Genomic DNA, 27,716 nt, shown 5'->3' on the forward strand with positions numbered 1-27,716 from the left:
ACTGGGAAAACTAGAAATCTGTCATCAAGCATTTAGCACCCTTTCTTTTTGCCTTATCATGTGGGTTTTCTAACAATGAAACTATCTAAGTTCTCACAGAGCAATGAATGAGAGAAAAGGCACTCACTGGCAGCCTTGGGGATATGAGAAATCAAGTGGTGGAAAAGTTCTAAAAAAGTATTTAGGAGGTCTGAAACAACAGACCAACCAGACTTGTGGCCTGTGCCAGTAATCCAGTGATTCAAAGGCCGGGGAAGGACAGGTATACATTCAAGGCCTGCCTGGGCTATAGAGCAACTAGGCAAGCCTGAGTAAGTTGGTGAGACTTCAGCTCAAAACAAGCACAGGGAGACATATCTTAGTTGCCAGAGTGCTTTGATAGGCAAGTGTGAATGCTTAGGTTCAATTTTCCAGCACTGTAAAACAAAAACCAAGCAAAACAAGCCAGGCAGTGATGGTACACACCTTTAATTCTGGGCAGGCAGATCTCTGAGTTTGAGGCCAGCCTGATCTATAGAACATGTTCTAAGAAACCCCATCTCAGGGGGAAAAAAAACCTAAGTAAACAGATACCTACTCAAAGACATGTATTTCTGGTGTGGCAGGTCCCAAGAAGCCAGTGAATGCTTCTGAGCCCAGAAATGAAAAATATGAATAAAAGTTCTGTGAAAAAAAAAGATAGAATGTAAGCAAGACAAATGTAAGTTCATCATAGTATGATGGTGCTTGCTGGGCATTTTTGGCAAAGTTCTCAAAAGGTAACACATTTCATAAGTAAACACTACTTAGAGCTCCCTTTTTAGCTAAAAAAATTATTACTTTGTGTGTGTGTGTGTGTGTGTGTGTGTGTGTGTGTGTGTGTGTATGTGTGGTGCATGTGATACGGCACAAGTGTGGTAGTCACAGGACATTTGTGGAAGATGCTCTCTTTCCTCCTTTACATGGGTCCCAAGGATCCTTTGTTTGTTTGTTTGAGATAGGGTTTCACGATGAGCTATAGCTGGCCTAGAGGTTACAGTGCTCAAGTATTACAGGCTGGTATCACTATGCCCAGCCTTTTTTTTTTTTTTAAGACAAAGTTTCAGCCAGGTGTGGTAGTACATGCCTTTAGTCCCAGCACAGAGGCAGACAGATCTGTGAGAGTTTGATGCCAGCCTATTCTACAGAGTTCCAGGATTGCTAGGGCTACAGATAAACCCTTTCTCGAAAAACTAAAAACAACAAAAAGCAAACTCAAAGTCTCATGTATACCAGGCTGACTTTGAACTTTGTAAACAAACAGGGCTGTCTTTCAACTCATTCTCCTGCTTCTACCTCCCAAGTGCTGGGATTATAAATGTATATACCAAGTCTAGGTTGATCCTCTTTTTGGACAACACTCATGACATCCCAGATAGATAGAACTCATACAAGAGAAAATATTTTTTTCTATTTGCTTTTTTGAGATAAAGTAAACTTGGCTGGCCTGAAACTATGCAGACCAGGCTGGCCTCAAACTCACAGAGATCTGTTTGCCTCTATTTTTGCCTCCTGAGTATGGGGATTAAAGGTGTGAACTACTATAGCTGTCTCAAGGGAAAAATTATTCAACGTCAGAAAGAGGACAGGGAAGCTAAAATAACCATGTTGGATCTGTCTTGGAACTAGTTAGTGTGATTTACCTGTACAGGATAAGGCAGCAAGTTTTAGGCAAGGCATCTGAATCTGATAGAAGCCGAAAACTAAGAACTGCATGGATACATTGTTTTGCATCCAATCCATCTGTGGACTGTTGACTGAAAGCTCAGCTTTGGATGTTTCCTTCAGTCTCCAGACCTCAGGCATCAATTCAAGTCTAGTGATGTGGAAAATGGAACACAATGGACCTATAACAGTGCTATTCCCATTCATGTCAAGTCAGCATGTGTCAGAGAAACCTGATCATGAACTCATTCCCTTTTGTGTTCTTTGGTATGTTACAAACTGGCTGCTACCCTGTACAAATCCTTTATCCTCTCAGGCGTCTCTTTCCCTGTTATCATACAATGGCAGGACTCACCACTTCATTATCTCTTGTTTGTGTGGCTCTTTGAAATAGGCTGGATAGTAGTCCAGTATAACCCAAACTTTATGCTTCCCTTTCTCAGCTTCCTAAGTGCTGAAATTACAGGCATGTTCCAAAGAGGAAGTTATTAGAAAAGCAGTCTTGGACAGTGGAGTCAGGATGTATCCCTGGTGCACAAAAGGACTTTGCAAACACATCCCCCATGGAGGGATAACTGCCTTAATCTAGAGACAGGAGAGAAGCCCTAGTCCCTACTTCACATGACCTGTCAGATCTACATGACCCCAACTGAATGGCATTCCCCTACATGTGGAATTGGGGTGGGGGGGATGGGAGGGGAGGGTGGTTAGAGTGCATGTGAGAGGGCAGAGAGGGTAAAAGGGAGGGAGGGAGGGGGAACTGTGATCGACATGTAAAATAATAAATAAAAAAAAAATGCTTTGACTCCAAAATTTAAGTTGAAGGACAAGTTACTGGGGAAAAGGATTTCTATTTTTGTTTCCATAGAAAATGAAAAGATGTGGATTCCTTCCAGACTAATGTGTTTGATCAAGCCAGACCACCTGAAACAGAGTACAAGGTGATCCTACATTCAAAACAGCTGGACAAAGCAGCCTTACAGACTACAGCCAGGATTTCTGAATCTTCTTCGACTCCCCCATGACAGCACCCTTTACCAGCAGGAAGTAGTTTGGAAAGAACAACGCCCAAATTCCCAAATATTGTCTATAAATGTTTGTTTTCATTTAAATGGACTTTGTTATATAAAATAAATTTAAAAAAAAGAACTCTTAAAAAAAAAAAAAAAAGAAAGAAAGAAAGAAATGGAATCCTCCTAAAAAAAAAAAAAAAGAAAGAAAGAAATGAAATCCTCCTAAAAAAAAAAAAAAAAAGAAAGAAGAGAAAAGCAGTCTTGGAACTCATAAAGGGCTGGCATCCATCTAGACTGTGGGCCATTCTCTCCTCAGAAAAGCAGTATAGAAGCCTGACATAGATATTAGAGTTGGTTTTGTGGTGGATGATTGCACTGTAGAGCCCCTCAACAGCTTGGCAGAGGAGTCTTAGGAAGAATATTGAGGAGAAGTGAGGAACTACGCTTTTGACAAAACAAGAAAAGAAAACAAACAAACAAACAAAAAATTCATATTATGCTAGGAAGCTCAGCTTTCTCGGTAAGAAGTGGTCTCAGAACTTAGAGATATTTTCCTTTTCTATTAAGTTCTACTGGGAAAGTCATCACCCCAAGGCTTTTTATAATTTGGCTAAGAGGCTGTAGTATAACCTTTCAAGGGAGCCAGGAATGTGGCTTGGTTGTTAGAGAGTACCATACCCAGCACTCCACAGGCAGAAGCAGGAAGACTAAAGTCAAAGGTCATCCTTTACTACATAGCAAGTTCGAGATCAGCCTTGGCTATAAAACCCATTTTAAAACTATAATAACCCTTAAAAACAAAACCGACCCAGCTGCCAGGCTGATGGCCACCTACCAGGAAGGACATCTTGGCTTCATCAGTGCTTTCGATGCCTTTTGTGTCAAACTTGCCCTGCTGGAGGCTGCTGTGCATGATGTTGACAGCACTCGTCACCCCACGCTGGATGTCTTGTAAGGTGGTGGCTGGGAAACCCATCCGCAGCTTATTACACAGGACATCTCTGTGGGGCAGAGTGTCATGTGCAGAGTCAGGGTTCAACCTGGCCTACAGGACAGCAACAGCACAGCACCGCCCACCCTGCTCTTCTGGGGCGACCCACTCTTCTTCAGCAGCTACACTGTCTATGCTGGTCCTGACAGTATCGCTGTGGTAGAGCTCAGTGGAAAGCAGTACCATGTAGGAGCTGAGAAACATTTTGAGTTAAGTCCATCCTATAGGTTTTCTATTCTATCTCTTAGGTATGTGACTCATGACAAAGAATACAATCTCTCTAGGCACGGTTCCCATACCAGTTTTTTTTTTTTTTTTTAATTTAAGTATTATTCATTTGTGGATGTGAGGGAACCATTTGCAGGAGTTGGTTTCTCTTCTACTATGTGGACTCTAGAAAGTAACCTCAGGTCATCAGGCTTAGCATCAAGTATCTTTATCTGCTGAGCCATCTTATCTGCCCAACATCAAGGTTTTTCTATAATTAAATATTGGGGGGGGGTGAACTGGGCATAGTGGAGTATGCCTTTAATCTTAGCACTTAGGAGGCATAGGCATGTGAATCTCTGATGAGTTCAAAGCCAGCCCAATCTACAGAGCCAAGTTCTAGTATAGCCCGAAAAACCAAAAAATATTAGGGTGACAGGGGCTGTTTGGTATAGTGCCTGGAATATAGAAATGGAAACTATGCGTTTATAACTCCTTTTTTTTTTTTTTTTTTTATCTAAACCATATGCTTTTCTTTTGGGTCTGAGGGTAATGACACCTTCAAATCGTTTAGTGAATTAAGTTAGGCATTTAAAGCTGATGGGCAACCAAACTAAGGATGTTTAGAAACAGGATATATATATATATATATATATATATATATATATATATATATATTTTTTTTTTTTTTTTTTCTCTCTCTCTCCCCCAGACAGGGTTTCTCTGATTTCTGGCTATTTCACAACTAATTCTGTAGACCAGATGGCCTCAAACTCAGATATCTGCCTGCCTCTGCCTCCCAAGTTCTGGGATTAAAGGCATGTGCCATGTACCAACATGCCCAGCTAGTTTTAACTTGTATAGAACTGAATTTGACCCATAGTGAAAAAAGAAAAGAAGCAAATGATACTGAGGAATCAAATACAAAAAGAACTTTTATGCCTCAAAAGCAGAAAGGAAGTCAACAGTACCTGAAGTCAGCTTCCAGCTCTCTGGTGGCAAGATTGATCATGGCACAGAGACAATCGATGCTAGAGCTGGACAGAGCTCGCCCAATGCACTTTTTAACAATGTAGAAGACATCATCCACCATGCTGGATGTTAACTGGCCTTTCTCATAGGTATCCAGAGCCACAGCCTAACAGGAGGCAAAGTCCTCAGTGAGTATCCCGGTTCTAGATAGTTCTGTTTATACTAATCCAGTCTCTGTACCCTTTTCTATACCTGACAAAACAACAACAAAACACCTCACTTCCTAAAGATCATTACATTAGAAAACTTAGTACTTGGGGCCTTTGCCTTGGTGATATCCATTACCTGGGATGTCAGACATAGGAGAGACCCTACTCCATATACCTTCAGGGAGGCAGGGAACAAGCAGGCTCCATGAGGAGTTGAGCTGTTCTTTGGTAATCTCTGGGAAAGACCCAGCTGTTAATGTGAAGAGCATGACAACTCCAGAGATGTCCTCTTACACATAACAGTACTACCCAGGCTGCACTGAAAAGCATGCTCAAAGCTGGACTGTTTCAGTCATTTCATTTAGCCTGGCTTCTTGGACAGAGAGCCCCATTTGTAAGAGATGTATCCTAATGTCCTACCTTATTGACAGTCTCCCTCATGAAGTACTCCTCCATGGTAATATAGAAGCCAATTAGCTCCTGCATGGTACAGCTCAATAGGCAGTTATTGAGGAGTTTGTCCAGGCACTTCTGGTGCTCTAGGGGACAGCCAAGAAAGGAACATTCACTTTTTTCCCCCAAGGGAAACAGCAATGTTTTTCATTTTTCAAGTTCCCTTCTAGTTTCTGATCCAAACAGATTTGTATTTTCCATGATTAAAATCACAGTTTACACTGTGGTGGCTCAGGCCTTTGATCTCAGCACTTGGGAGGCAGAGGCAGGGGGATCTCTGTGAGTTCCAGGCCAGCCTGGTCTACAGAGCAAATTCTAGGCCAGCCAAGACTACCCAGGGAAACTCTGTCTCAAAAAACAAAACAAAACAAAACAACAACAACAACAACAAAAAATCAGTGTAGGTAATACTTTTCTACATATTTATTTTTTCTTTATCTTAATTATTTTTTAAAGATGTATGTATGTGGGGCTGAGAGATGGCTCAGCTGTTAAAGGCTATGCTCACAACCAAAAATAAAGATGTATGTTTATGTGCATTTGTCTTCAGAGGCTAGAAGGGGGCATCCCATGGAGCTAGAGTTCCAGATGGTTGTGGATTGCTCAACTCGAGCCTTAGAAATCAAACTCTGAACCTCTGGAAGAGCATTAAGCACTCTTACTCTCTGAACAATCTCTCCAGCCCCTCAGTTATTATTCTTTTTTTCTTGGTATACTAGGATGGAACCCAGGGGCTCATACATGCTAGACATACTCTACCACTGTCCCAGATTACTTACTTGTAATTCTCCTGCCTCAGCCTCCTCCCACGTCCTGGGATTACAGACCACTATATTCAGCATTCCTGGACATTTTGTCAGATAATTTATATAATTTTAATTTCATTTATTTATTTTCTGAGATTGTGTCTTGGTATATCTTGAACCAATTTGTCTTGAATTCACTGAACTCTATCTGCCTCTGCCTCCTGAGTGCTGAGGTTAGAGGTGTGTGGCATTATGTACAGCCCTAACTCTATTTTTAGATACCCAGGCTTTTATTTTCTTTCTTCCTTTCTTTCCTTTTTTTCTCATTTTCATTCCTTCCTTCTTTCATTCCTTCCTTTCTTGTTTTTTTTTGAGACAGGGTTTCTCTGTGTAGCCCTGGCTATCCCGGAACTTGCTTTGTAGACAAGGCTGGCCTTGAACTCAGAGATCTGCCTGCCTCAGCCTCCTGAGTACTGGAATTAAAGGTGTGTGCCAACACCTTGGCTAACAAGTGGGTTATTTCTGAATTTTTCTTTCACAGCTGGAAATCATAATAGTTGAAGCTAATAGCGAACATTATTTAAAAATAGATTTACTTTTACTTTATGTGTATGGGTGTTTTGCCTGCATGTAAATGCACTGTCTTCAAGCCTGGTACTCATGGAGACCAGAAAAGGACACCTTTCCCTGGTACTAGAGTTACAGATGATTGTGAGGATTCAAATGGGTACTAGGAACAGATCTCAGGTCCTGTAAGAGTTCCAGAGTCTTAACCTGTGACCCACTTCTCCAACAGTGAACAATTCTGTACAAATAATTTAATCCTTTCTAGTAGTTCTCCCAAGATTACACAGAAGCCAAAAGATGCATGTTTCCAGGGCAAAGACCAAAATATATTAGATATAAAGCATATTATCCTCTATATCAGCACTGTCTAGTTGTTTAGCAGGCATATCTATGATGCTGAAAATTTAATTTTTTTTATTTTTACTGTGTTTGTTGTGTATGAATAATGTGTGAGAGTGTGGGCCATGCATGTCATAGTGTTCTTGTGGAGGTCAGAGAACAAATTTTAGGGAGACATCTCTTCCTGTCAGAGGTTCTAGGGACTGAACTCAGGTCATGAAGCTTGCACAACAAGCACTTTCACGGTCCAGCCATTTTGCCAGCCCAGGACATGATTTGTAACTATGCTGTCCCATAGGGTAGTCAAAAGCTATGGCACAGCTGGGGAACTGACTCAGTGGGTAAAAAGCTTGCTGTACAAGCATAGGACCAGAATTCAGATATCCAGCAGCCATGATAAAAAGTCAGGGGAAGGCATCAGGCATTATGGCACATACATTGAATTGCAGCACTCGGGAAGCAAAAGCAGCAAGGAGATCTCTGTAAATTCCAGGCCAACCAGGGTTTCAGAGTGAGAACTGTCTCAAACCAAAACCAAAACCAAGTCAGGGGAGTTGGCAGCCTGCTTGTAAACCCAATGCTGAGAGACAGAAACAGGGAATCCTGAGAACAAACTGGCTAGCCAAAGTAGGGCTCAGCAAGAGATACTGCTTTAATATGTAAGGTGGACAACAACTGAAGATACTCTATATGAACTTTGGGCCTTTACCCACATATGAACATACATGCATGTGCATCCACCACATGCATCCATAGACATGTGAATACAGACACATGTGCAAAAGGGGGGGGGAGCAAGGCAGGACACTCCATCCCCATACCCCTCTAATGAAGTCTTGCTATGTAACCCTGGCTAGTACCTGTGGTGGTACTTCTGTCTTAGTCAAGTGTTTGAGGGCTGGGCTGATCCAAAGCTTTCTCTGAGGCTCTAATGCATGTAGAAGGAACATAGCACCTTCTCTAAAACTAGCAATTTGCTTGGCCTTGGGAGATATTCCCTGAGGCCCTGATGTTCAAAACCAGGAAAATGCTTGGCAGAGCTTATAATGGCCTAGGGCCTGGGCCTTGGGGGAGCTGTGGCTTTGGATCCTGAGAACTCAACTCTCCCCATTTTATGGGGCTATAGCTATCAGTTTCAAGATCACGGTGTACTCAGTCTGTAATGTCCTTGAGGTATTCCTGTGTTCCCCTAGTGCAAAAGTTTGACTAGCTTCCCTCTGACTTTGTCCTATTATATGTCAGTTTCTGCTGATTTCTTCCCATTTCTCCCCTGGAAATAGTACACAAGACGATGTACTTTATGTTGTTGTTGTTGTTTTTGAGACAGATGCAGGCAGATCTTTGTGAGTTCAAGGCTTGCCCAGCCTTTTAGGATAACCAAAGTTACACAAAGAAACCCTTTCTTAAAAGAAAAAACAAAAACAAAAACAAAAAAACAAAAAAAAAAAAAAAAAAAAAAAAAAAAAAAAACACACAAAACCTGCCCTTCCCCCATCAGCAAAAAACCCAAGAAAACCTGAAAAGTTTATACACAAATAAAATTGGACCATCTTTTTAAAAATTCTTCTATTTTGGGCCAGAAATGTTCTTTAAAACTTTCTACTTTTATTATTTTATGTGTATGTATTTTGCCTACAAGTTTGTTTGTGCACCATGAATGTACCTGGTGCCCACAGACACAGGAAGAGGGTGCTGGCTTCCCTGAAACTGAGTTAGAGGCAGTTGTGAGCTTCCATGTGGATGCTGGGAACAGAACCCCATCCTCTGCAGGAACAGCCATTGCTCTTAACTACTGGGCCTTCTTACAGCACTCGCTGTTTTTTTCAATGCCGTCTTTCTCTTTAAAAATTGTGAGTGGTAGAACTGGAAGACCAGGATAGGGTGGAAGACCTTTTCTGTATCATATACCCTCCCATCCCTCTTTTGAGATAGGGCCTCAAGCTCAAAGATCCGCCTGCCTCTGTTCCCCCCTCCCCCTCCAGTGCTGCAATTAAAGGTGTACCATCATGCCCGGTTATTTTTTCTTTTTTTGATAAAGGTTTTTGCTACATAAGTCAGTGCTGGAACTAGAGGTGTGTACTTCCATGTCCTGTTTTTACTATATACTAAGTTTCCTAAGATGTAACTTCTAGTCCATAGAATTCACCATTGTATGTGTACAATCCAATGATCTTTAGCAACTATAATTGTGCAACAGTGGCTACAATCCATTTTCAGCACATTTGTCATTTCTAAAAGTTCACTAGTGTAAACAGCTCTTTTGTACTATTTAGACATTTACATGCACATGCTTTCTAAGTCTAACTATAAATGAGAGCTGGCATAGAGAAAAGTGTAACAAATTAATGGACATCAATTTTCCTTGCCTTTCTGTGAAGTGTTTAGAAGCCTCAAAATCCCAGCCCTATTCTAAAACAGTAAACATTTCTACTAAAGGTCAGTTATCCAGAGACTCAGTGGTTTCCTTATTAAGAGCCCTGTGATTTGGCTATGAAAAAACATGGGCAACAGCTTTATGTCAGTCCTCCCATCCAAAATGAGAAATAGGTTTTACCTTGCTTTACATCTTCTGAAGCCATGGAGTCCCCCACCTCAAAATCTGCACTGATCCTCTTCCTGAGGAAGCGTAAGTACAGCTCACTTCTAGCATTCATCAGGGTGACCTCCGTCAGGATGGGGTCCAGCTCCCTGAGACAAAGAACACAGGGAGTAAGAATACTCTATTCAGATTCCCTCCTCCTAACCCAGGTACCTAAGGGTAGTTCTGCCTGATGGCTGCGCTGCCTTGTTTGTTACAGAGACAGCTATCAACCACATTTTCTTTTTCTTTTCTTTTCTTTTTTTAAGCACAGCATCTCTCTATAGCCCTGGCTGTCCTGGAACTCACTCTGTACACTCCTAACAGTGGCAACAGAGACTGTCTCCAACTCATCTACTGGGATCACCTGGAGAGGTACTTATAAATTAAATCAGTGATTTACTACTGATTTTGCTCCCCCCTAGAGGACTACAGTGGATAGAGATAGGGATGCTGCTATCTATCTCACAGTGTACAGGACAGTTTCTGAAAAACAAAGCAAAACAAAACAAAGAACCAAGCCAGGTGGTGGTGGTACAAGCCTCTAATCCCAGTACTTGGGAGGCAGAGATCTGTAGATCTCCATGAGTTCAAGGCCAGCCTGGTCTACAGAGTAAGTGCCAGGTCAGGTTCCAAAGTTACACAGAGAAACTCTGTCTTGAAAAACTACAAAAAACAAAACAAAAACCTCCAAAACTATCCAGCCAAAATGCCAGTAGTGTAGAGGTTAACATACATTGAAGCAAGTGGTTTAATATTTGTTAAGGGATTATAGCAATGCCTAGCATACAATGAACATAATGTATGTGTTAGCTATTATTATTCTGCTGGTTGGGTTGTTTGTTTTGGTTTTTTATCACAGGGTTTCTCTGTGTAGCCCTGGTTGTCCTGAGTGCTGGGATTAAAGGCATAAATTACCACTGTTTCCTGAGTGCTGGGATTAAAGGCATAAATTACCACTGCTTCCTGAGTGCTGGGATTAAAAGCATAAACTACCACTGCCCAGCTCCTGGTTAGTTTTTTAAAATCAATTTAACATGACTTAGAGTCTTCTGGTAAGACTGAACCTCAAATGAGAAAATGCTTTCATAGGATTGGTCTATAGGCATTTTCTTGATTAATGACTAGTGTGGAACGGCCCAGAACCCTGGGCAGGAGGTGCTATCTCTGGGAGGTGGTCCTGGAATGTATAACAAAGAAAAATTAGCAAGCCATGAAGAACATGACAGTAAGTAGCATCCCATAGTCTCTGCTATCAGTTCCTGCCTGCTTGAGTTTTTGTGTTGGCTTCCCTTGATGATGGATTGTGATTGGAAAAAGTAAGCTAATACCTTCCCCACTGCAAGTTGCTTTTGGATATTGGTGTTTATCACAGAAATATAAAGCAAATTATTTTGATAGACTATAGTGCCATAAGAAAGGAATTACATCTGGCTTTGGTCACCTAGCTAGCATAGGTACCAGTATCTGGTATATAATACGTACACAGTAAAAATTATTTGTATTTAATTTTTTAAATTAAAAACATTTAAAAAAGTTTCTTTTATTTTATGTGCATGTACGTCTACTCAACAAGAGAATTCGGTGCCTGCAGAGGGCAAAGAGGGTGTTGGAACCCCTAGAACTGGAGTTAGAGATAGTTGTAAACTGACAAATGGAAGAATAGCTAGTGTTCTTCACTGGTGAGCAATCTCCAGCTCTCTAATTAAAAAAAAAAAAAATTAATGATGTGTGTATGTGTATCTGAGTAGGTGTAGCTGCCCACTGATTTCAAAGATGCTGGATTTCCTGGAGCTGGAATTACAGGTAACTGTGAGCCACTGATCTGGGTGCTGGAAACCAAATTTGGATCTGCTGGAAGAGTAGTAGATGCTCTTAACCATTACGCCATCTCTCCAGTCCCTAATTTTGTTTTTGAAATACAGTCTCATGTAGTGCAGGCTAGCCTTGAATTTACTTAGTAGCTGACTATGACCTTGAATTTCTGATCCTCCTGCCTGTACCTTCTGGGATGCTAGTATTATATCATCATTGTGGTAATATATTATTTATGATTTATTAAAGCTTGCCTGAGGATTCAGAAAGCAAAGTCAGCTACATGCTATAGAAGCCAGGTACATACCTTTAACCCAGCAGTCAGAATCTAGGAGTTGGTGGTATACCCCTTTAATCCTTGGGAGTCAGGATTAAGAGGTAGATCTCTGTGAATCCAAGGCCACTCAGGTATTCATGAGAGTGAATCAGTCTAAAAGGGACTTAGAGCTCACACCTTTAATCTCAGGACTCATGAGAGGTATTTAAGACAGGAACAGGGTCAATATCAGACATTCATTCTCCAGCCACACTGAGGAGAGGCAGCATTGTGAGGTTTGGTAGAGCCTGGATCAGCCTATTCAGCCTGAGGTAGTGGTAAGAGCTACTGGCCCGCTACTTTGCTTTTCTAATCTTCAGTCTAATATCAGTCTTTTATTTATCATGTTACACATCATGCTTATTTTTATGTGGTGCTGGGCTTTGTGCATACCAGGTAAGCACTCTCACCAGCTGAGATATCCTCAGCCAGTGGTCTATTATTTTTATTAACTACACGTGTTATATAGATATTTTTGTATGGTATATTCTATTAGGAAAAATTGATAGAGTTGGAAATTGATGGCTCATGTTTGTTTGTAATCTCAGCACTTGGAAGACTGAGGCAGGTGGATTGTCATGAGTCTATCTGTTCTTCCAGAGGACCCAAGTTCAAGTCCCAGCACCTACATGGCAGTCCACAACTGTAACTCCAGTTCCAGGGGATCTAATACCCTCACACAGACATACATACAGGCAAAACACCAATACACATAAAACAAAAATATAATAAGATCAATGTTGACATGGTGGCACAAGTCTCCAATCCCAGCACTTGGGAGGCAGAGGCAGGTGGATCTCTATGAATTCAAGGTTAGCCTGGTCTACATGTAGAGTTCCAGGACAGTACATATAGAGACCTTATCTCAAAAAACAACACAAGTGGGGCGTTGATGGCAGCACTTGGGAGGCAGAGGCAGGCAGATCTCTGTGAGTTTGAGGCCAGCCTCATCTACAGAGGTAGTTCCAGGACAGGCTCCAAAGCAATTCAGAGAAATCCTGTCTTGAAAAACAAAAACAAAACAAACAAAAAAAAACAAACAAACAAACAAACAAACAAAATATCAAACCAAAAATCAAAACCCACAAAAATAAAAATTAAAAAGTAAACCCCATTTTTAACAAAATAGTCTTTAAATTGGATGTAAATAGTAATCAAAACTCTTACAGGCTGAAGGATTATTAAAACAAAACAAAAAAAAAACAAAAACAAACAAACAAACAAAATATCAAACCAAAAATCAAAACCCACAAAAATAAAAATTAAAAAGTAAACCCCATTTTTAACAAAATAGTCTTTAAATTGGATGTAAATAGTAATCAAAACTCTTACAGGCTGAAGGATTATTACCTTGGCTCAATTTTTTCTGTTGTAGAATTTCTCATCAAGTTACTCTGGACAAGCCGGAACTGCAAACACAATAGAAATCAGAACAGTATTCCTGTCTCCTACTGGCCATTCTAGCCTATAAGGCTAAGCTTCAAGTTGCTAACTAGGCTTACTTTTCTTTCAGGCTAGAGTTTGACTTTCTAGCCAAAGATTTGCTTTTAGTTTATGTACTGTTGCTTGTTTCTGTTTACACTTATCCATCCATCCATCACTCATCCATCCATCCAGAGACAGGGTTTCTCTGTGTAGCCCTGGCTGTTCTGAAACTTAATTTGTAGGCCACATTGGCCATGAACTCAGAGATCCACCTGACTCCTCTCAAGTACTAGTATTAAAGGTGTGAATTACTACCGACTGGCTATTTATTTAATTTTTATTATTTTTATTTTGTGTATAATACACACTGTCTGTGGAGGCCAAAGAGGGCTTCAAACCCTCTAGAACTGGAGTCACAGATCAATGTTAGCCACCACAGGAATGCTGGAATCAAACTCAGGTCCTTTAGAAGAGCAGCAAATGCTCTTAACCACTAAGCCATCTCTCTGGCCCTTGTTATTATTACAAAAGGAATGCTAGGGGCTGGTGAGATGGTTTAGCAGTTAAGAGCACTTGCTGTTCTTGCAGAGGATTGGGATTTGGTTCCCAGAACCCATGTGGTGGCTAACAACCATCTGTATCTTCAGTTCCAAGGAATCTGGTGTCTTTTTCTGGCCTCCATGAGCACTAGGCATGTACATGATACACATACATCAATAAGTCTTTTTTGTTGCACCACCACCGCCTGGCAAAAAGCAGTCTTTAAAAAAATAAAAGTAGTGCTAATGCACCCCTCCCCCCCAGGTTCTGAGACAGGATTTCTCTGTAGCTTTGGAGCCTGTCCTGGAACTAGCTCTGTAGATCAGGCTGGCCTTGAACTCACAGAGATCTGCCTGTCTCTGCCTCCCAAGTGCTGGGATTAAAGGCGTGCACCACCAACTCCTGGTGACATTCTCTTAATCTGGGGTTTTGCTTATAGATATAAGCCAATCTACCTAGCCTTTGGTTTTTTGAGACAGTGACTTAGCATATAACTCAGGCTGGTCTGGATCTCTTATGTAGTCCAGGCTAGCCTCAAAAAAATGAGGATCCCACTGCTTCACCTCCCAACTGCTAGGATTACAGCCATGTACCACCAAGCCCAGCTGGCCATTCCCTTTCTATGTGCTACTTTTATTTCCTGTGCTTACAGATATGGAAAATAGTTTTGGAAAAAGGGAAGCCATAAGGAACTAAGGTGAAATTTAAAACAAATTATTAATATTTGACACTCAATGGTATCCTATGAGAGAAAATCCTCTTTGCATCTCTAGAGGGCACTGTTGTGTCTTCAATGGTAGAGAATTTGGTCTTCCTCCTGTTTCTGTTGTGTTAAGGTAGTAATAGGCAAGGTTCAGGACAGTATACCATCAGCATCTTTCCTTCTCCTCTAGGCACTTAAAAAAATAAAAAAAAAATTTATCTATTTATTATGTATATTGTGTTCTGACTGCAAGGAAGCCTGCAGGCCAGAGGAGAGCACCAGATCTCGTTACAGGTGGTTGTGAGCCACCATGTGGTTGCTGGGAATTGAACTCAGGACCTCTGGAAGAACAGGCAATACTCTTAACCACTGAGCCAATTCTCTAGCCCATCTATAGGCACTTTTTATTTTCATTTCTTCCAGTTTACTCTACTGGGTGCCCTGACTAAAGCTGCTTTCTAACTATAGGTGGTTTCCTGTGCTCACCTGCTGGTGGTAGTCCCTCTGCTTGATGAACTTGTTCACCACCTGCTCCACCTGTCTGTCACATTCTACTTGAAGATATTTGATCAGGGTATAGAGTCTCCCAGGTCCATAATAAGTCTCCACTATGGGTTGGTGGGTTTCCACAATTCGGGCAATCCCTAGAAGTGAGAGTTTAATTCCACATGTATTTCCCATAAAATAAATTCCTTTCCCCATCAAAGGTTAACTTGGGTCTAACTCAATCCCTCTCAGCTATGTCACTATTGCTTGGTTTGCTAAGAACCTTGTTTAAATATAAACCATGGTTGGTATACAAATAGGCACTTGAGAAGTCATAGTAAAGCTGTTTGCTCTAGCAGGATCTTTAGAATAGAATTACCTTCCTTATAGTAATTTTTTTTAGGTTAAATTTAATTTTTTAGATAAAGTTTGGGTCTTTAGATAAAGTTTGAGGGCTAGGGAGGTTACAATTTCTGGAGAGACTCCAATCAGCTAATCAGATACTAATATGAAAACTGTTTATTCACTAAATCAACATAGAAAACTACTGGATTGGACCAAACACACCTGAGTAGGGGGAAAGGAAAAGCAAGGATGCAGACATCAGAAGAAAGTGTCTTTGGACTCCCTAGAGCAGAAAAAGAGGCTCACCTTCAAAAAGGAGAGTGAGAGTATCTGCAAAGATGACCGCAGCTCTTCGGTCACTCATGTCTGACCCCAGCACCAAGAGCAGGTTCTCCTCAGCCTTACTGGCCACCTGAAAGCATAAAAACCCACACATATTTCTCAGACCAAAAAGCTTCCTGTCAGCTTTTCTTCTACCATGCTTCCTTGGTGGTTGGAGGTTGGAGGCAGCATTAAAGAACCTCTTTGTGGGTACTCAAGTAGATCAAGGAAACTGAGAATGTGATTACCTTAAACTTTTTTTTTGGATACAGGGTTTCTCTGTTTAACTTTGGAGTCTGGCCTACTTCTGCCTCTTGAGTGCTTTCTTTTTTTTTCTTTTTTTGTTTTTTGAGACATTGCTTTGTATTGCTCTGTTTCTCTGTATTGCTTTGGAGCCTGTCCTGGAACTAGCTCTGTAGACCAGGCTGGCCTTGAACTCACAGAGATCCACCTGCCTCTGCTTCCTGAATGCTGGGATTAAAGGCTGCATCACCAATGCCCGGCTATACCCTATTTCTTTAACAAACCACCTGTGAGCTGCAGCCCCTTTGGCAAACCTCTATCTCCAAAAATAGTTATATTACAATTGGTAACAGTACTAAAATTATAGTTATGAAGTAGCAATAAAATAATTTTATAGTTGGGGGTCAGCAAAACATTAGGAAGGTTTAGAACCACTGCTATAATATAAAATAAACTAGTATATGTGCAATGGTCTCATCTCTCTCTCGACACAGGGTCTCTATATAACCCTGGTTGTCCCGGAACTCACTATGTAGACCAGGATGGTCTACAAACTCACAGAGATTCACTTGCCTCGGCGTCCCAAGTACTGAGATTAAGGAGTGAGTAACCATGTCCATCCTGGTGTTGTTTTTCTTAACAGGAGAGTAGTGCTCCACTATAGAGAATTCTTGGATACAGGAAGGATATACTGAGAAATGGTTAAAAAGACTCAGCAACTCTGCATGTTTGTTGATTCTGTTTCTGTGCATCTTTGATAATTAACTTTTTAAAAAAAAGATAAAATCTCATGATCTATTATGTAGCAGAGGATAACATGCCTAGAGAACAATAGGAGATTTTTTAAAATGTGCCAAATAAATGCATGTATCTAATTCTTCCAGATTACAGTAAAAGCAGAATTACAATAGAAAACAAGTATCTACAGAAAGTGAATTTGTTAATTCCAGCACTCTTAGGGAGGCAGAGGCAGGACTGCATTGATATCTCAATGCTAGCCTGGTCTACCCAGCAAATTCTCAGCCAATCAGAGCCACAAAGCAGAACCCTGCCTCAAAGAACAAAACTGAACTTGTCAGCCTGGACTGTTGTTGACAAACCCAGCAACTTGTGAATCTGAAGTTGAAGAATCTCAAGTTTAAGGCTTTTATGAGTTAGAGTGAGGCTAGTGAGGGCTGGAGACATAGCTTAGTGATACAGTGATTGCATAGTATGCATGAAGTCCTAGGTTCTTCTCTTATACTATGTACGAAGAATTAAACAAACAAAAACTTGATTTTTCTAGTGTCTTACTCTGTAGGCAAAGAACTATACTATCATCCTACTAAATAATTACTGCCTGTGATAGCTATTCTTGGTTGTGAACTTGACTACAACCAGAAATGAACTACAATCCAGAAATGGAGGTCACATCTGTGAGAGCTTTTCTGATCAGTTTGATGTGGGTGAATCCACTTCTAGTCTGGGCCTTTGAGGTTGGAAGACATACATCTTTGATCCTTATTTTGAGACAGGAAAACTCACATCTTTGCTCTGGGTTTTAAGGTTGGAAGACACAGGTCATTAACTCAGTCTTGAGGCCCAAAGACATTCAACCTTAACCTTGAAGCTGGTGAGGCCTCCTTTAACCTGGGCTATACCTTCTGCTGAAGACTATATATATGGTTTTGCTCTTTCCCTGCTTATCCTCTCCTTGATAGCACATCCTTCCTTTACTGGCACTGGAGCCTACTTTGGGATGCCAGCATGTACAGGATTCCAGCATGTGCAGAAGACCAGCTGAAACACCCAGCCTGTGGAACTGAGCAACCACTAGATTCTTAGATTTTCTGTTTACAGCCAGTCATTGTTGGATTAGTTGGACTTCAGCCATTCTAACAAATCCCCTTTACACAGAGAGAAATTCATTCCGTAAGTTCTGTGACTTTAGAGAACCCTGACTAATACAGTGCCCATACCTGTTTGCAAAGGTATTCCGAGAACTTGCTTAGCCCATCCTCATGTAGACCTAACAGTGGGAATATCTTGAAGAATCGCTCCACCTGGGGCAAATCACCTTCTTTGGTAGCCATAGCAAACTTCTCGGCTACTATGGCTTTAAGACGCTGCTCAGCTTCCTGCAGCAATTTCAGGTTGGCATCAATAATGCTTCCTGCTCAATGGAGAGAAAATGAAGACCAATGTAAATAATGGCGCTATATTGGGTCCATGCCACTTTGTGCATCACTATTCACATGACAAATATGTTTAAATACTGACTGTGTACAAGATACTAGACTAGCAATGTGGATGACTGAAAGATGAATCTGCCATGATTATATTGCCATGAAAATTACAATCAAGTAAAGACAAAATCTGTGTCCTAAAATACATAATACAATTGCATTTATGATAAAAGTCATAAGAAATGTGCCTAAAAGTTACCTTTCTGGGTGAGAGAATTAAAAAGACTTTCTAGAAAAGGAATGTATCATCTCTTAAACCTGAACAGAACTTTGATATCTTAGTAAGAGGGACACACATTCCAGGAAAAAGGATTATAATAAGCTAAGAGACAGAAGCAGAAGTATGAAGAGTATTGCAAAATACTGGAAGTAGTCTATGGCCTATCCTAAAGAAGAGCATATAAAATATAGGAGAGTGAGTATTCTATGAGATGGAGTGACTAATACTACATGAAGAATTTTTTTTAGTGCATGTATGTGTAGGGCAGAAGACAAGCTTGGGTGTTATCCCTAAGAATACAGTTCATTTCCTTTGAGGGAAAGTCTCTTCATTGGCCTGGAGCTCACCACCTATACTACACTAGATAGCCAGTGAGCTACAGAAGCCTCTCTCTGCCTCCTAGCACAAGATTGCAGGGATATGCCATCATGCATAGGTTCTGGGAATAAAACCTAAGTCTTCATACTTGTGAGGCAAATACTTTACCAACTACACTATTTTTTACAGTCCAAGAATTCAAGTAAACAATATGGTTAAGTGTAAATAATATACTAACCAGAGACTCAGAAGATACAAGATCAGTTTCCTTTTCCATTGTCTCAGTTAGGGTTTCTATTGTTATGGTAAAATACCATGATCAAAAACAACTTGGGTTGGGAGTACTGGTTCTTTGGTTTATAACTAACAGTCTTTCAGTGGGTAAGCCAAGACAGGAACTCAGGGCAGGAACTGAAGGCCATGTTGCTTACTGTCTTGGTCTCACAGACCTCTGGCCCAGATGTGGCACCACCTACAGTGAGCTGGGCCCTTTTCCATCAATCACTAATTAAGCCCAATGCCCCACAGACTCGCCTATAGACAATCTAATGTAGGCACTTTCTCCATTGAGGTTCTTCCCAGCTAACTCTAGCTTATGTCAAGTTGGCAAAGATAGCAACTAGGATATCTACCAAAGGGGAATAATATCTGTTCCAGGATGGTACAGAATTTACATCATACTACCAGATAAAGAAACGTCCTAATAGCACATGCCTTTCTAAAATTTGTCTTTTGTTTGTTTTTAGAGATATGGGTTTTACTCTGTAGCCCAGGTTGGCCTAGAACTCATGGGATCTCCTACCCCAGCTTCCCAAGTGCTGCACTATAGACTTAAACTACCATACCCAGAAACACACACTTTTTTTTTTTTTTTATTGAGTTTGCTTAGTTTAGACCACATGTTTTAACCAAACAATAATCAACAGTCAAGGATACTGACCCTCTTTGCCTTGTCGGCTGAGCTCAATGACTGATTTGTCTAGGCACAAATAACGATGAATGTGGGCCGCAGCCTGCTCATAATCTTCATTCCTCAAAGCAGTCTGAACTCCATCCATGCAAAACTTCAGGTCCAAGATGTCATCAGCTCTCTGAATGGCCTGATAGAGCCGGTTCTGCAAAAATTCCTTGTGCTTAAAGACAATGTCCTATTTCTTCAAAACACTCTTCAGAGTGTAGAGAGATTTAGGAGCAGAATCTAGTTAACTGTCAGCCCCTTTCAGTGGCAAACTAAAAAAAAATGACCATAACCACTTATAGACTGTTATGATAATAATCAAGACACTAACAGATGTCATGATTTAATTAATTTGGTTAATTCATTTAAATAGAAAAATGGATGAGAACAGTCCATATTTGTTTTAACTTTATAAATGAATCAAGTTGTATATAATATCAGAAACATAACATTGCTGTGCTAGAATCTAATCTAGGGCTTCAGTGCATGCTAGGCAAGTACTCTAGTAAGCTCCATCTCCACTCCTTCTAGATCACTCGATTTTCAGCTGTTAAACCACCTTTGCATTCCTAGGACAAATCCTACTGGTCTCTGTAGATAATCTTTTTTATATGTTGTTGGATTTGCTTTTTATTGAGGATTTTTATTTTTATATGCATAAGAGCTAATGGTCTAGAGTTTTCATGTTATCTCGTCTGATTCTGGTATTTTCTATAGCATTTTTACTGGATAGTTCTTTTCTAGTTTCTAATGTAACTTCTTCCCTCTCTTCTATGAGTCCAAACATCAAAAACTCAGTGGAATTACCTTGGCCAAGTCAAGTTGACGGACTTTGCTGGACACATTCTCAGCTAGGTTGCAAGTAAACGTGATCATTCCAGCCAGTTGCTCTGCATCTCCCTCAATCAACTGCAGGTTGGGACTAGAGACAGACATTGTCAAAGCACATTTATCCACAGAGGCAGAGGGAATAGGTATTTGTTTGTTTTTTCCTCCTAGATGGAGACTATCTTCTGGTCTCACTTCTTTTTCTTATTTCACAACTCTCTCTCTCTCTCTCTCTCTCTCTCTCTCTCTCTCTCTCTCTCTCTCTGTGTGTGTGTGTGTGTGAGAGAGAGAGAGAGACAGACAGACAGACTGACTGACAGACATTGGAGATTGAACCCAGGGCATTGGGCAGTTAGGAAAATGCTCTATCCTTAAGCCATGCCCCCAACTCTTTCTCTTTGTTTGCTTTGATAATGAGGTCTAATGTAGGTAGGCTTGGATGACCTTAAACTCACTATGTAAGCAAAAGAGAGCCTTGAACTCATCTTCCTGTTTTTACCTTCTAAGTGTTAGAATTGCAGGTATTTAATACCCTTGTCCCCTACCCCTTTTTGAATCAGAGTTTCAAACTGGCCTCAAACTGAGATCTTCCTGCTTCAGCTTCCTGAACACTTAGATTATATAGGCATATACCACAATGTTGAGCAAAATTGATAAATTAGTAGTTCTTTTTTTGGGAGGGGGGCTTTGAGACAGGTTTTCTCTGTTTAGCCCTGGCTATTCTGGAACTCACGCTGTAGATCAGGCTGTCCTTGAACTCAGAGATTCCCCTGCCTCTACTGTCACAGGGCTGGGACTAAAAGTGTGCACCCGCCACCAACAGGCTAAAAACAGTAGTTTTTAAACTTGAACTGCAAATCAGAATCTCCTGGGAGACTTTAAAATACACATTTCTGGACCCCACCAACAGAGTCTGTAATTCAGGAAGTTTAGGGTAAGGGTTTCAGAATTTGTCTTCCTCTCTCTCTCTTTCTTGAGACATGATTTCTCTGTGTAGCCCTGGTTGTCCTGCATTCACTTTGTAGTCCAGGTTGGCACTGAACTCAGAGATACTTGTCTCTGCCTACCAAGTGCTGGAACTAAAAGCATGTGCCACCACTGCCTGGCCAAAATTTGCATGTCTAATAAGATTCCATGTGGATCAAGGAGGTAATTTGTGTTTTGCTTTTTGAGAAGGTTTTACATAGCCTAGATTAGCCTCATAGCTCACTATGTAGCTGAAGTTGGCCCTGAACCACCGGCCCCTACCTCCTAAGTATTAGGGATTAAAGTTGTGTAGCATCATGCCTGACTGTAGTCTAAAGCCAAGATTTTTTTGTTCTTTTTTGGGTCTCATGTGGCTCAAGCTGCCTTGAACTCCTGATAATTCTACCTCCACCTCTAATGGTTGATTACAGATCTGAACCATGATTCGGCGTTTCAAGGATTTTTTGATAACTACCAAAGTGTGTATCACTTTCAATTATTGTTCCTTTCCATTTCAAATGCCTGTCAGTTCATAAAACAAAGTTACAAAAAAGAAATCCTTTTTTTCCTTTCTGGAGACAGGGTCTCATTCTGCAGCCCAGGCTGGCCTTGAACTTGCAGCAAGCTTCTCCCTCCTTACCCTCCTAAAAGTCTGGACTATTATTTGGTTAGGAAAACTAATTTTATCCAGTGCTTCTCATTGGAATGTACAATTTTGCTGTGATACACACTTACCCCATCCTGTGGAGAGTGACCATCTTACTTTCAATGGTGTTTTGTTGTTCCAAAAGAGCATCCAGTTCTTTCTCTACCACTTTCTGAAACACAACAAATGTCTTATCTCAGTTGGTACAAAGAATTTTTTTTTCTTTTCTTTTTGAAGCAGGGTTTCTTTGGGCAGCCCTGACCATCCTGAAATTGATCTGTAGACCAGGAGAGCCTCAAGAGATCTGCCTGCCTCTACCTCTTGAGTGCTGGGATTAAAGAAATTCCATGCCTAGCTAGGAATTTCCTTTTTAAATTACTGGGGATTAAATTTATGACCTGGTACATGCCAGACAAGTATTAAAATACTAAACTCTATCCCTAGCCCCAGGTAAAAGGAACTTTAGGAGTTATCTAATTTAGCCAGGTATAATGGCACACATCTTTAATGCCAGCATTGGGATGAAGAAGCAATTGGATATCTGTGAGTTTGAAGCCAGGCTTGTATACATATCGAGTTCCCAGACAGCCAGGACTACATAGAGAAACCCTGTCTCAAAACAACAAACAGACCCAAAACAAAGTTATCTAACTCAACCTAGCAAAAAGGTGAATTTCATTTCAAATTTTATTCTTCTGACTGTAGTCCCTTTGGACATCAATATTGCTTTGGTTTGTTGTACTGAACTAAATAATTGGCTATGTAATCTTTCTTATGTTTGTTTTGATATAGTTTCATGTAACTCGGGGTGGTCTCTCATTTGTCCTGAAACACAGGATGACCTTGAGCTCTTGTCCTGTCTTCCAGAGTGTTAAGAATATAGGCATGCACCCATCACACTGTTTCAAGTATATCTTATTCCATCTAGCAGATGACTAATACAACGGTAACAGATAAATGTTTATTCAATACTATTTGTAGAGTGTTTCACACAAATGGGCTTTAAAATTTAGTGGCTAATCCAGATGTGTGATGATGCATCTTTGTTATCCTAGCACTCAGGAGACAGTCAGTTTGAGGCCTGTATGAGCTACTTGAGATGCTGTCTTAAAATCAAAACAGATTGGAGAGATGAATCTTGCCACCAAGTCCAATGACTGGAATTAGATCCTCAGGGTTCACATGGTAGAAGGAGAGATCAATTCTGAAAACTGTCCTCTGACTTCTACACCTGTGCTATGACATACTTGCTTATGACACACATAAATTTTAAAAAGAAAAAAACTAAAATGTAGTAGCTAAACAAATGAAATTTTTATAGAGGCGATACTATTAAAAAAAAAAAAGTCTTTTCTTCCTGTGTACTTAGTATACAGAGGAGATAATTACTAGCTAACATTATTACCTGTATAAGATCTCAAAAATTCCCCCAATGTATTAATTGATTCAATGAATATAAAGTTAGGAATGTTAAGCCAAGGCCTTGAACTTTAAAACACTGCTTGCTGAGAAAATATAAGAAACTGCTAGAGTTGATGCAATTTGAAAATATTCAAAGACAGTAATGATCTACATAGATAGTTGCAAGCCAGGTGGGCTTTCTAAAAGAAAAAAGTTCACTGGGAAAAACAGCTGCCAAACTTTTAGATCGTTTACATCTGACTAACAAGGAATCCAACCACATTGAAAAATAAACTGACAGCATCAGGTTGCCATGGAAAAGTAAAGGTAAAGATCGATAACATGCTATCAATCGAAAGGAATCAGAATTCTGTCCACACCTGTTACTTGACAATACATCAAAGGTACAATAAATGAAATGACTTGTCTGTGACTAAGGCAGCTGTGCCTTATTCTTTAAAATTCAAACGCCTAGCAGGGAGCTTTCAAATTCTTAAGAGCTGTGAGAGCTTGCCTACAGTACCAGTAGCTTGGGAGGTTGCCACAGGAAGGTAGCAAATGTGAAGACGGTCTGGGCAACAACGAGGCCATCTCAAAATAAGAAAATGTCCAAACGCATACAAAGATTTTCATTTAATTGAAATGCTAAAATTACATACATAACCATTCCCTATAAAAATGGTCTTAAAACTTCAAGCTAATTTGCAATCACTTCTCCCTTAAGTGAATCTAGAAAAAACTTTCATAACTTTTCACTTCTCAAGTCAAAGCAATTTTTATTCTGGAAATCAAACAATTTTATACACACACACACACACAATGCATATATAATAACACACATCACTACCAGTTTTACTCGTCAGGGAAATCAATACCGGTGAAGACCAAGAAAGAAGACAGTCCATGTAACTAGCCAAATAAGCTTGAGAGAATAGAATTGACAGGTGTATCCAAATGCCCAACTTCACTAAAGCGTCTTAGGGAGCTAAGTCCCTGGTAATGTCCTGTGCCGCTCAATTCCTTCAGGAAAAAGAAAGATCAGCTCCTACCTCCTCGCCGCAGAGTCGCTCGTACACAGCTTCCAGCTCCTGTAGCTCTGTCAAAGAGCGAATGAGCTCGGTAGAGATTTCGGAGCAGTGGCCTCCTCGCACACCCTCCGGTGGCGGAGGCGCCCCTGACAACTTCTGAGGGGATTCCAGGTCCGCCATCTTGGTTCCTATTAGGCGCTTCCGGGCTCGCGAGGTCCCCTCTGCGTTGGCGTGACGACCTTTGGTCTGTCCACAGAAATGCCCGATCAATGAATTCGAAGTCTAGTTTCGAAATTAATTTTACATTGTACAGCAAATCTACTGTAATATTCAAATACCTTAAAAGGTCGCAGAAGCAAGAGTAAGTCGTTTTAAAATTACATCTTTTTATCAGGCGGACTCCAGATACCTTTTCCCGTCGCGCGCCACCCGAAGGCCCCGTCTTGAGGGCTAATGGCGGACGCCGGCGGGTTGGCTTTGGCGGTGGCTTAGGCCTTGAAGGACTTCAGCATCCATCGGATACCGACGCCATCCTTCTTCCAACAGGGTAAAAAAGTGGCCTCGCAACTTGTCTGTCGCGGAAGAAGTGGAGAGCGGTCACACAAGAGAGCTGCTCGGCACTTTGGCGGGAGTCGCAGAGGCAGTTTTAGGCCGGAGAGCTTTGGTAGGCTTGAATAGGTTAGGAAAATGCTTGCGGTGCGCATATGGCTTCCTGGGCTCTTCCCCTCGCTTCTCCTCGCAGAGTGGGAACGAGTCCTTGAAAATAAGGCTTGCAAGTCTGACGTGGTGGCGCACTCGTATATTCCCAGCACGCGGGGAGGTTGAGGCAGTCCGTATGTCTCTAGAGTGGGAGGCCCGAGGTGGCGGGGGGTGGGGGGACACTCGAGGGAATAAATTCCTAACGCGAAGGTATAAGAAGTGTAAATAACGAAAACAGTGTGGATTCGAGAATCTGGTGTGAATTTTGTTTTGTCCTCTGAGCCAGTTTTCTCCTGTTTAAAAAAAAAAAAGACTAATAATATCTGCCTGAAGACTTATGAGATGTAAAAGAGATGATCTTGGAACTGAAGAAATCACGGGCTTCTTAGATTGGGACAGGGGCGGGGAGGGAAACTTTCCAAGTTTTGGCGATTAAAGTTTCCTGGTATTTGGTGTTGTACTAGTGTGATAGTCCTCCAGGATGCATCCCCTTCAGTGTAATAGGGATCCCGTTTGTTTTAGTGTTTAATGAGTGAATAGGCGTTATTTTAATCGTCCATCTGTTCTGAAGTGTAACCTGGCGCTTGCACAAAGCCAGGGGTTTCATTCCCGTAGCCACAAACACAAAATTCTCAAATATAGAGCATTATAAGGTGCAAGTGAAAAACTAAGACCAAAATACCAAAGTTCATCTAAGCAAATGTCACTTTGGTGCAACTGAAACTCATACGTGCAAGTCTTGTAAATTGTTAGGTATACCCTCCAAAAGTCAGTTTGGAAGTACCAAAATTTAACTATTTTAAAATTTAAATCCTTCAATTTGCCAGTTCAACTTCTGAGAATAAATCTTAGAGGTATATTCATGAACCTGTATATGAGGTATTAACATTTATGGTTAATTGAATTGTAATATAGCCATCGAATAAGATTCTCTGTGTTTGTAGCAAAAAAATGGCTCTTTATTGGTATATCAAATTAATTCATTAAGAAGTTGCAGTGTATTGAGTGTAGCTAGTATCCATCTTTTGGTTAAAGAGAAGACAAAGTATGGCATAAATGTGTGTTCTTGAATATTTTTACACATATATAGGCATATGGAAAGATTTATTCCCAAGAATTGGATCAATGGGAAATGGATCTGAAATTTTTACCATGCAGTTAAGTTTTGCATGATGTGAATGTAGCCTCTTGGACTACCATTACCCATAGATTTTTGTTTGTCTGACAAAAAATATACAGTCATGTTACATTAATTTAGCAAGTTCTAGTTCCTGACAGATCACTACTTTTTATATGTTGGTTAATGGATATAATTTTTGAGCTTAAGTTTCTTTGACCATAGTTTATGATGTTTTTGTTTCTACATTATAGCCTGGAACTGAGTATATAGATTAGGCTGGCCACTTTATTTGTAGTAATCCTACTTCTATCTCTCCAGTGTTAGGATTGCAGAAGAGAGCCATAATGCCTGGCTTTTTCCTTCCTCCCTCGGATATTTTTTAATCTTGGTACCTGGGAGATCTCAGAGTTCCAGGACTCAGGGACTGCATAATGAAGCCTGGTGTTGGTGGCATACACCTTTAATCCCTGCATTTAGGAGGCAGAGGCAGGTGGATCTCTGTGAATTCAAGGCCAGCCTGGTCTACAGAGCGAGTGCCAGAATAAGCTCCAAAGCTACACAGAGAAACCCTGTCTACAAACAAAACAAACTACATAATGAGACCTTGATTCAAAGAAACCTTGTCTATTCTAGGATTTGCTGTGTAGCTCCAAGGGCTTAGAATACAGGTTCATGCCAATATGTAGGCTTTCATAGGATTCATTTGAGATGTGGTGTACTAGAATGGTGCCTAGCTATAAATGATGCTATAATTTTCTTTTCCCTTGAGAATGCAACCCAGGGACTCATACACACTAAGCAAGGATTCTAGCAATAAGCTACATCCCCTGCCTGAATGGCACTCTTTTTGGTTTTCCCAGACAGTGTTCCTCTGGAAAACAGTCTTGGCTGCCTTGGAACTCAGGCTACAACCATGATAGCTTCAAACTCACAGAGATCCTCCTGCCTCTGCCTTGGAGTGCTGGAATTAAAGGTGTGAACCACCAGTACCTGGCTTGAAAAGGCACTCTTAGCGATAAGTGTGGTGCTCTGCAGTAGGCATTAACTCTACTGGATCTATCTTCAAACAGAAGTTTCCATATAGAATTTCTTTTAAGAACAGTAATTTTTATGTTTTTGTATTTGTAGCCTGCTTTGACTTGATACTATTGGTATAGCCAAGACTTGAAGTACTGTGTATCTCAGTTTTGCTTGTCACCATGTTTCTGTACAACTTGACCTTACAACGGGCCACTGGCATCAGCTTTGCCATCCATGGCAACTTCTCTGGTAAGTTCTCTAGGTATTAATTTTGTAAATTGAAATGAGTTAATACATGTGTTAATTAATTACACATATAGTGTGCTTATCTTTTG

General features: G+C 40.7%; 2 protein-coding genes across 2 annotated transcripts in view; one reads left to right on the plus strand and one right to left on the minus strand.

The window, feature by feature from the left end:
- Nucleotides 1-24,770, minus strand: part of Cog4 (component of oligomeric golgi complex 4) — a 33,960-nt gene extending 9,190 nt beyond the window's left edge. Inside the window, exons 1-12 of the mRNA XM_051201374.1 lie at nucleotides 24,564-24,770; nucleotides 22,203-22,285; nucleotides 20,481-20,595; nucleotides 19,656-19,830; nucleotides 17,911-18,104; nucleotides 15,695-15,800; nucleotides 15,044-15,201; nucleotides 13,240-13,298; nucleotides 9,735-9,868; nucleotides 5,496-5,614; nucleotides 4,866-5,032; nucleotides 3,532-3,697 (exon numbers count right to left, since the gene is read on the minus strand). Coding sequence (XP_051057331.1) covers nucleotides 3,532-3,697; nucleotides 4,866-5,032; nucleotides 5,496-5,614; nucleotides 9,735-9,868; nucleotides 13,240-13,298; nucleotides 15,044-15,201; nucleotides 15,695-15,800; nucleotides 17,911-18,104; nucleotides 19,656-19,830; nucleotides 20,481-20,595; nucleotides 22,203-22,285; nucleotides 24,564-24,722 — 1,635 coding nt within the window. The 5' untranslated portion in view covers nucleotides 24,723-24,770. The remainder of the gene's footprint in view (nucleotides 1-3,531; nucleotides 3,698-4,865; nucleotides 5,033-5,495; nucleotides 5,615-9,734; nucleotides 9,869-13,239; nucleotides 13,299-15,043; nucleotides 15,202-15,694; nucleotides 15,801-17,910; nucleotides 18,105-19,655; nucleotides 19,831-20,480; nucleotides 20,596-22,202; nucleotides 22,286-24,563) is intronic.
- A 203-nt stretch (nucleotides 24,771-24,973) lies between these two features.
- The window catches only part of Sf3b3 (splicing factor 3b subunit 3), a 38,448-nt gene continuing 35,705 nt past the window's right edge, over nucleotides 24,974-27,716 (plus strand). Inside the window, exons 1-2 of the mRNA XM_051201375.1 lie at nucleotides 24,974-25,206; nucleotides 27,490-27,630. Coding sequence (XP_051057332.1) covers nucleotides 27,561-27,630 — 70 coding nt within the window. The 5' untranslated portion in view covers nucleotides 24,974-25,206; nucleotides 27,490-27,560. The remainder of the gene's footprint in view (nucleotides 25,207-27,489; nucleotides 27,631-27,716) is intronic.

The sequence above is a fragment of the Phodopus roborovskii genome, unplaced genomic scaffold (genome assembly GCF_943737965.1).
Source record: "Phodopus roborovskii unplaced genomic scaffold, PHOROB, whole genome shotgun sequence".
In the NCBI taxonomy this organism is placed as follows: domain Eukaryota; kingdom Metazoa; phylum Chordata; class Mammalia; order Rodentia; family Cricetidae; genus Phodopus; species Phodopus roborovskii.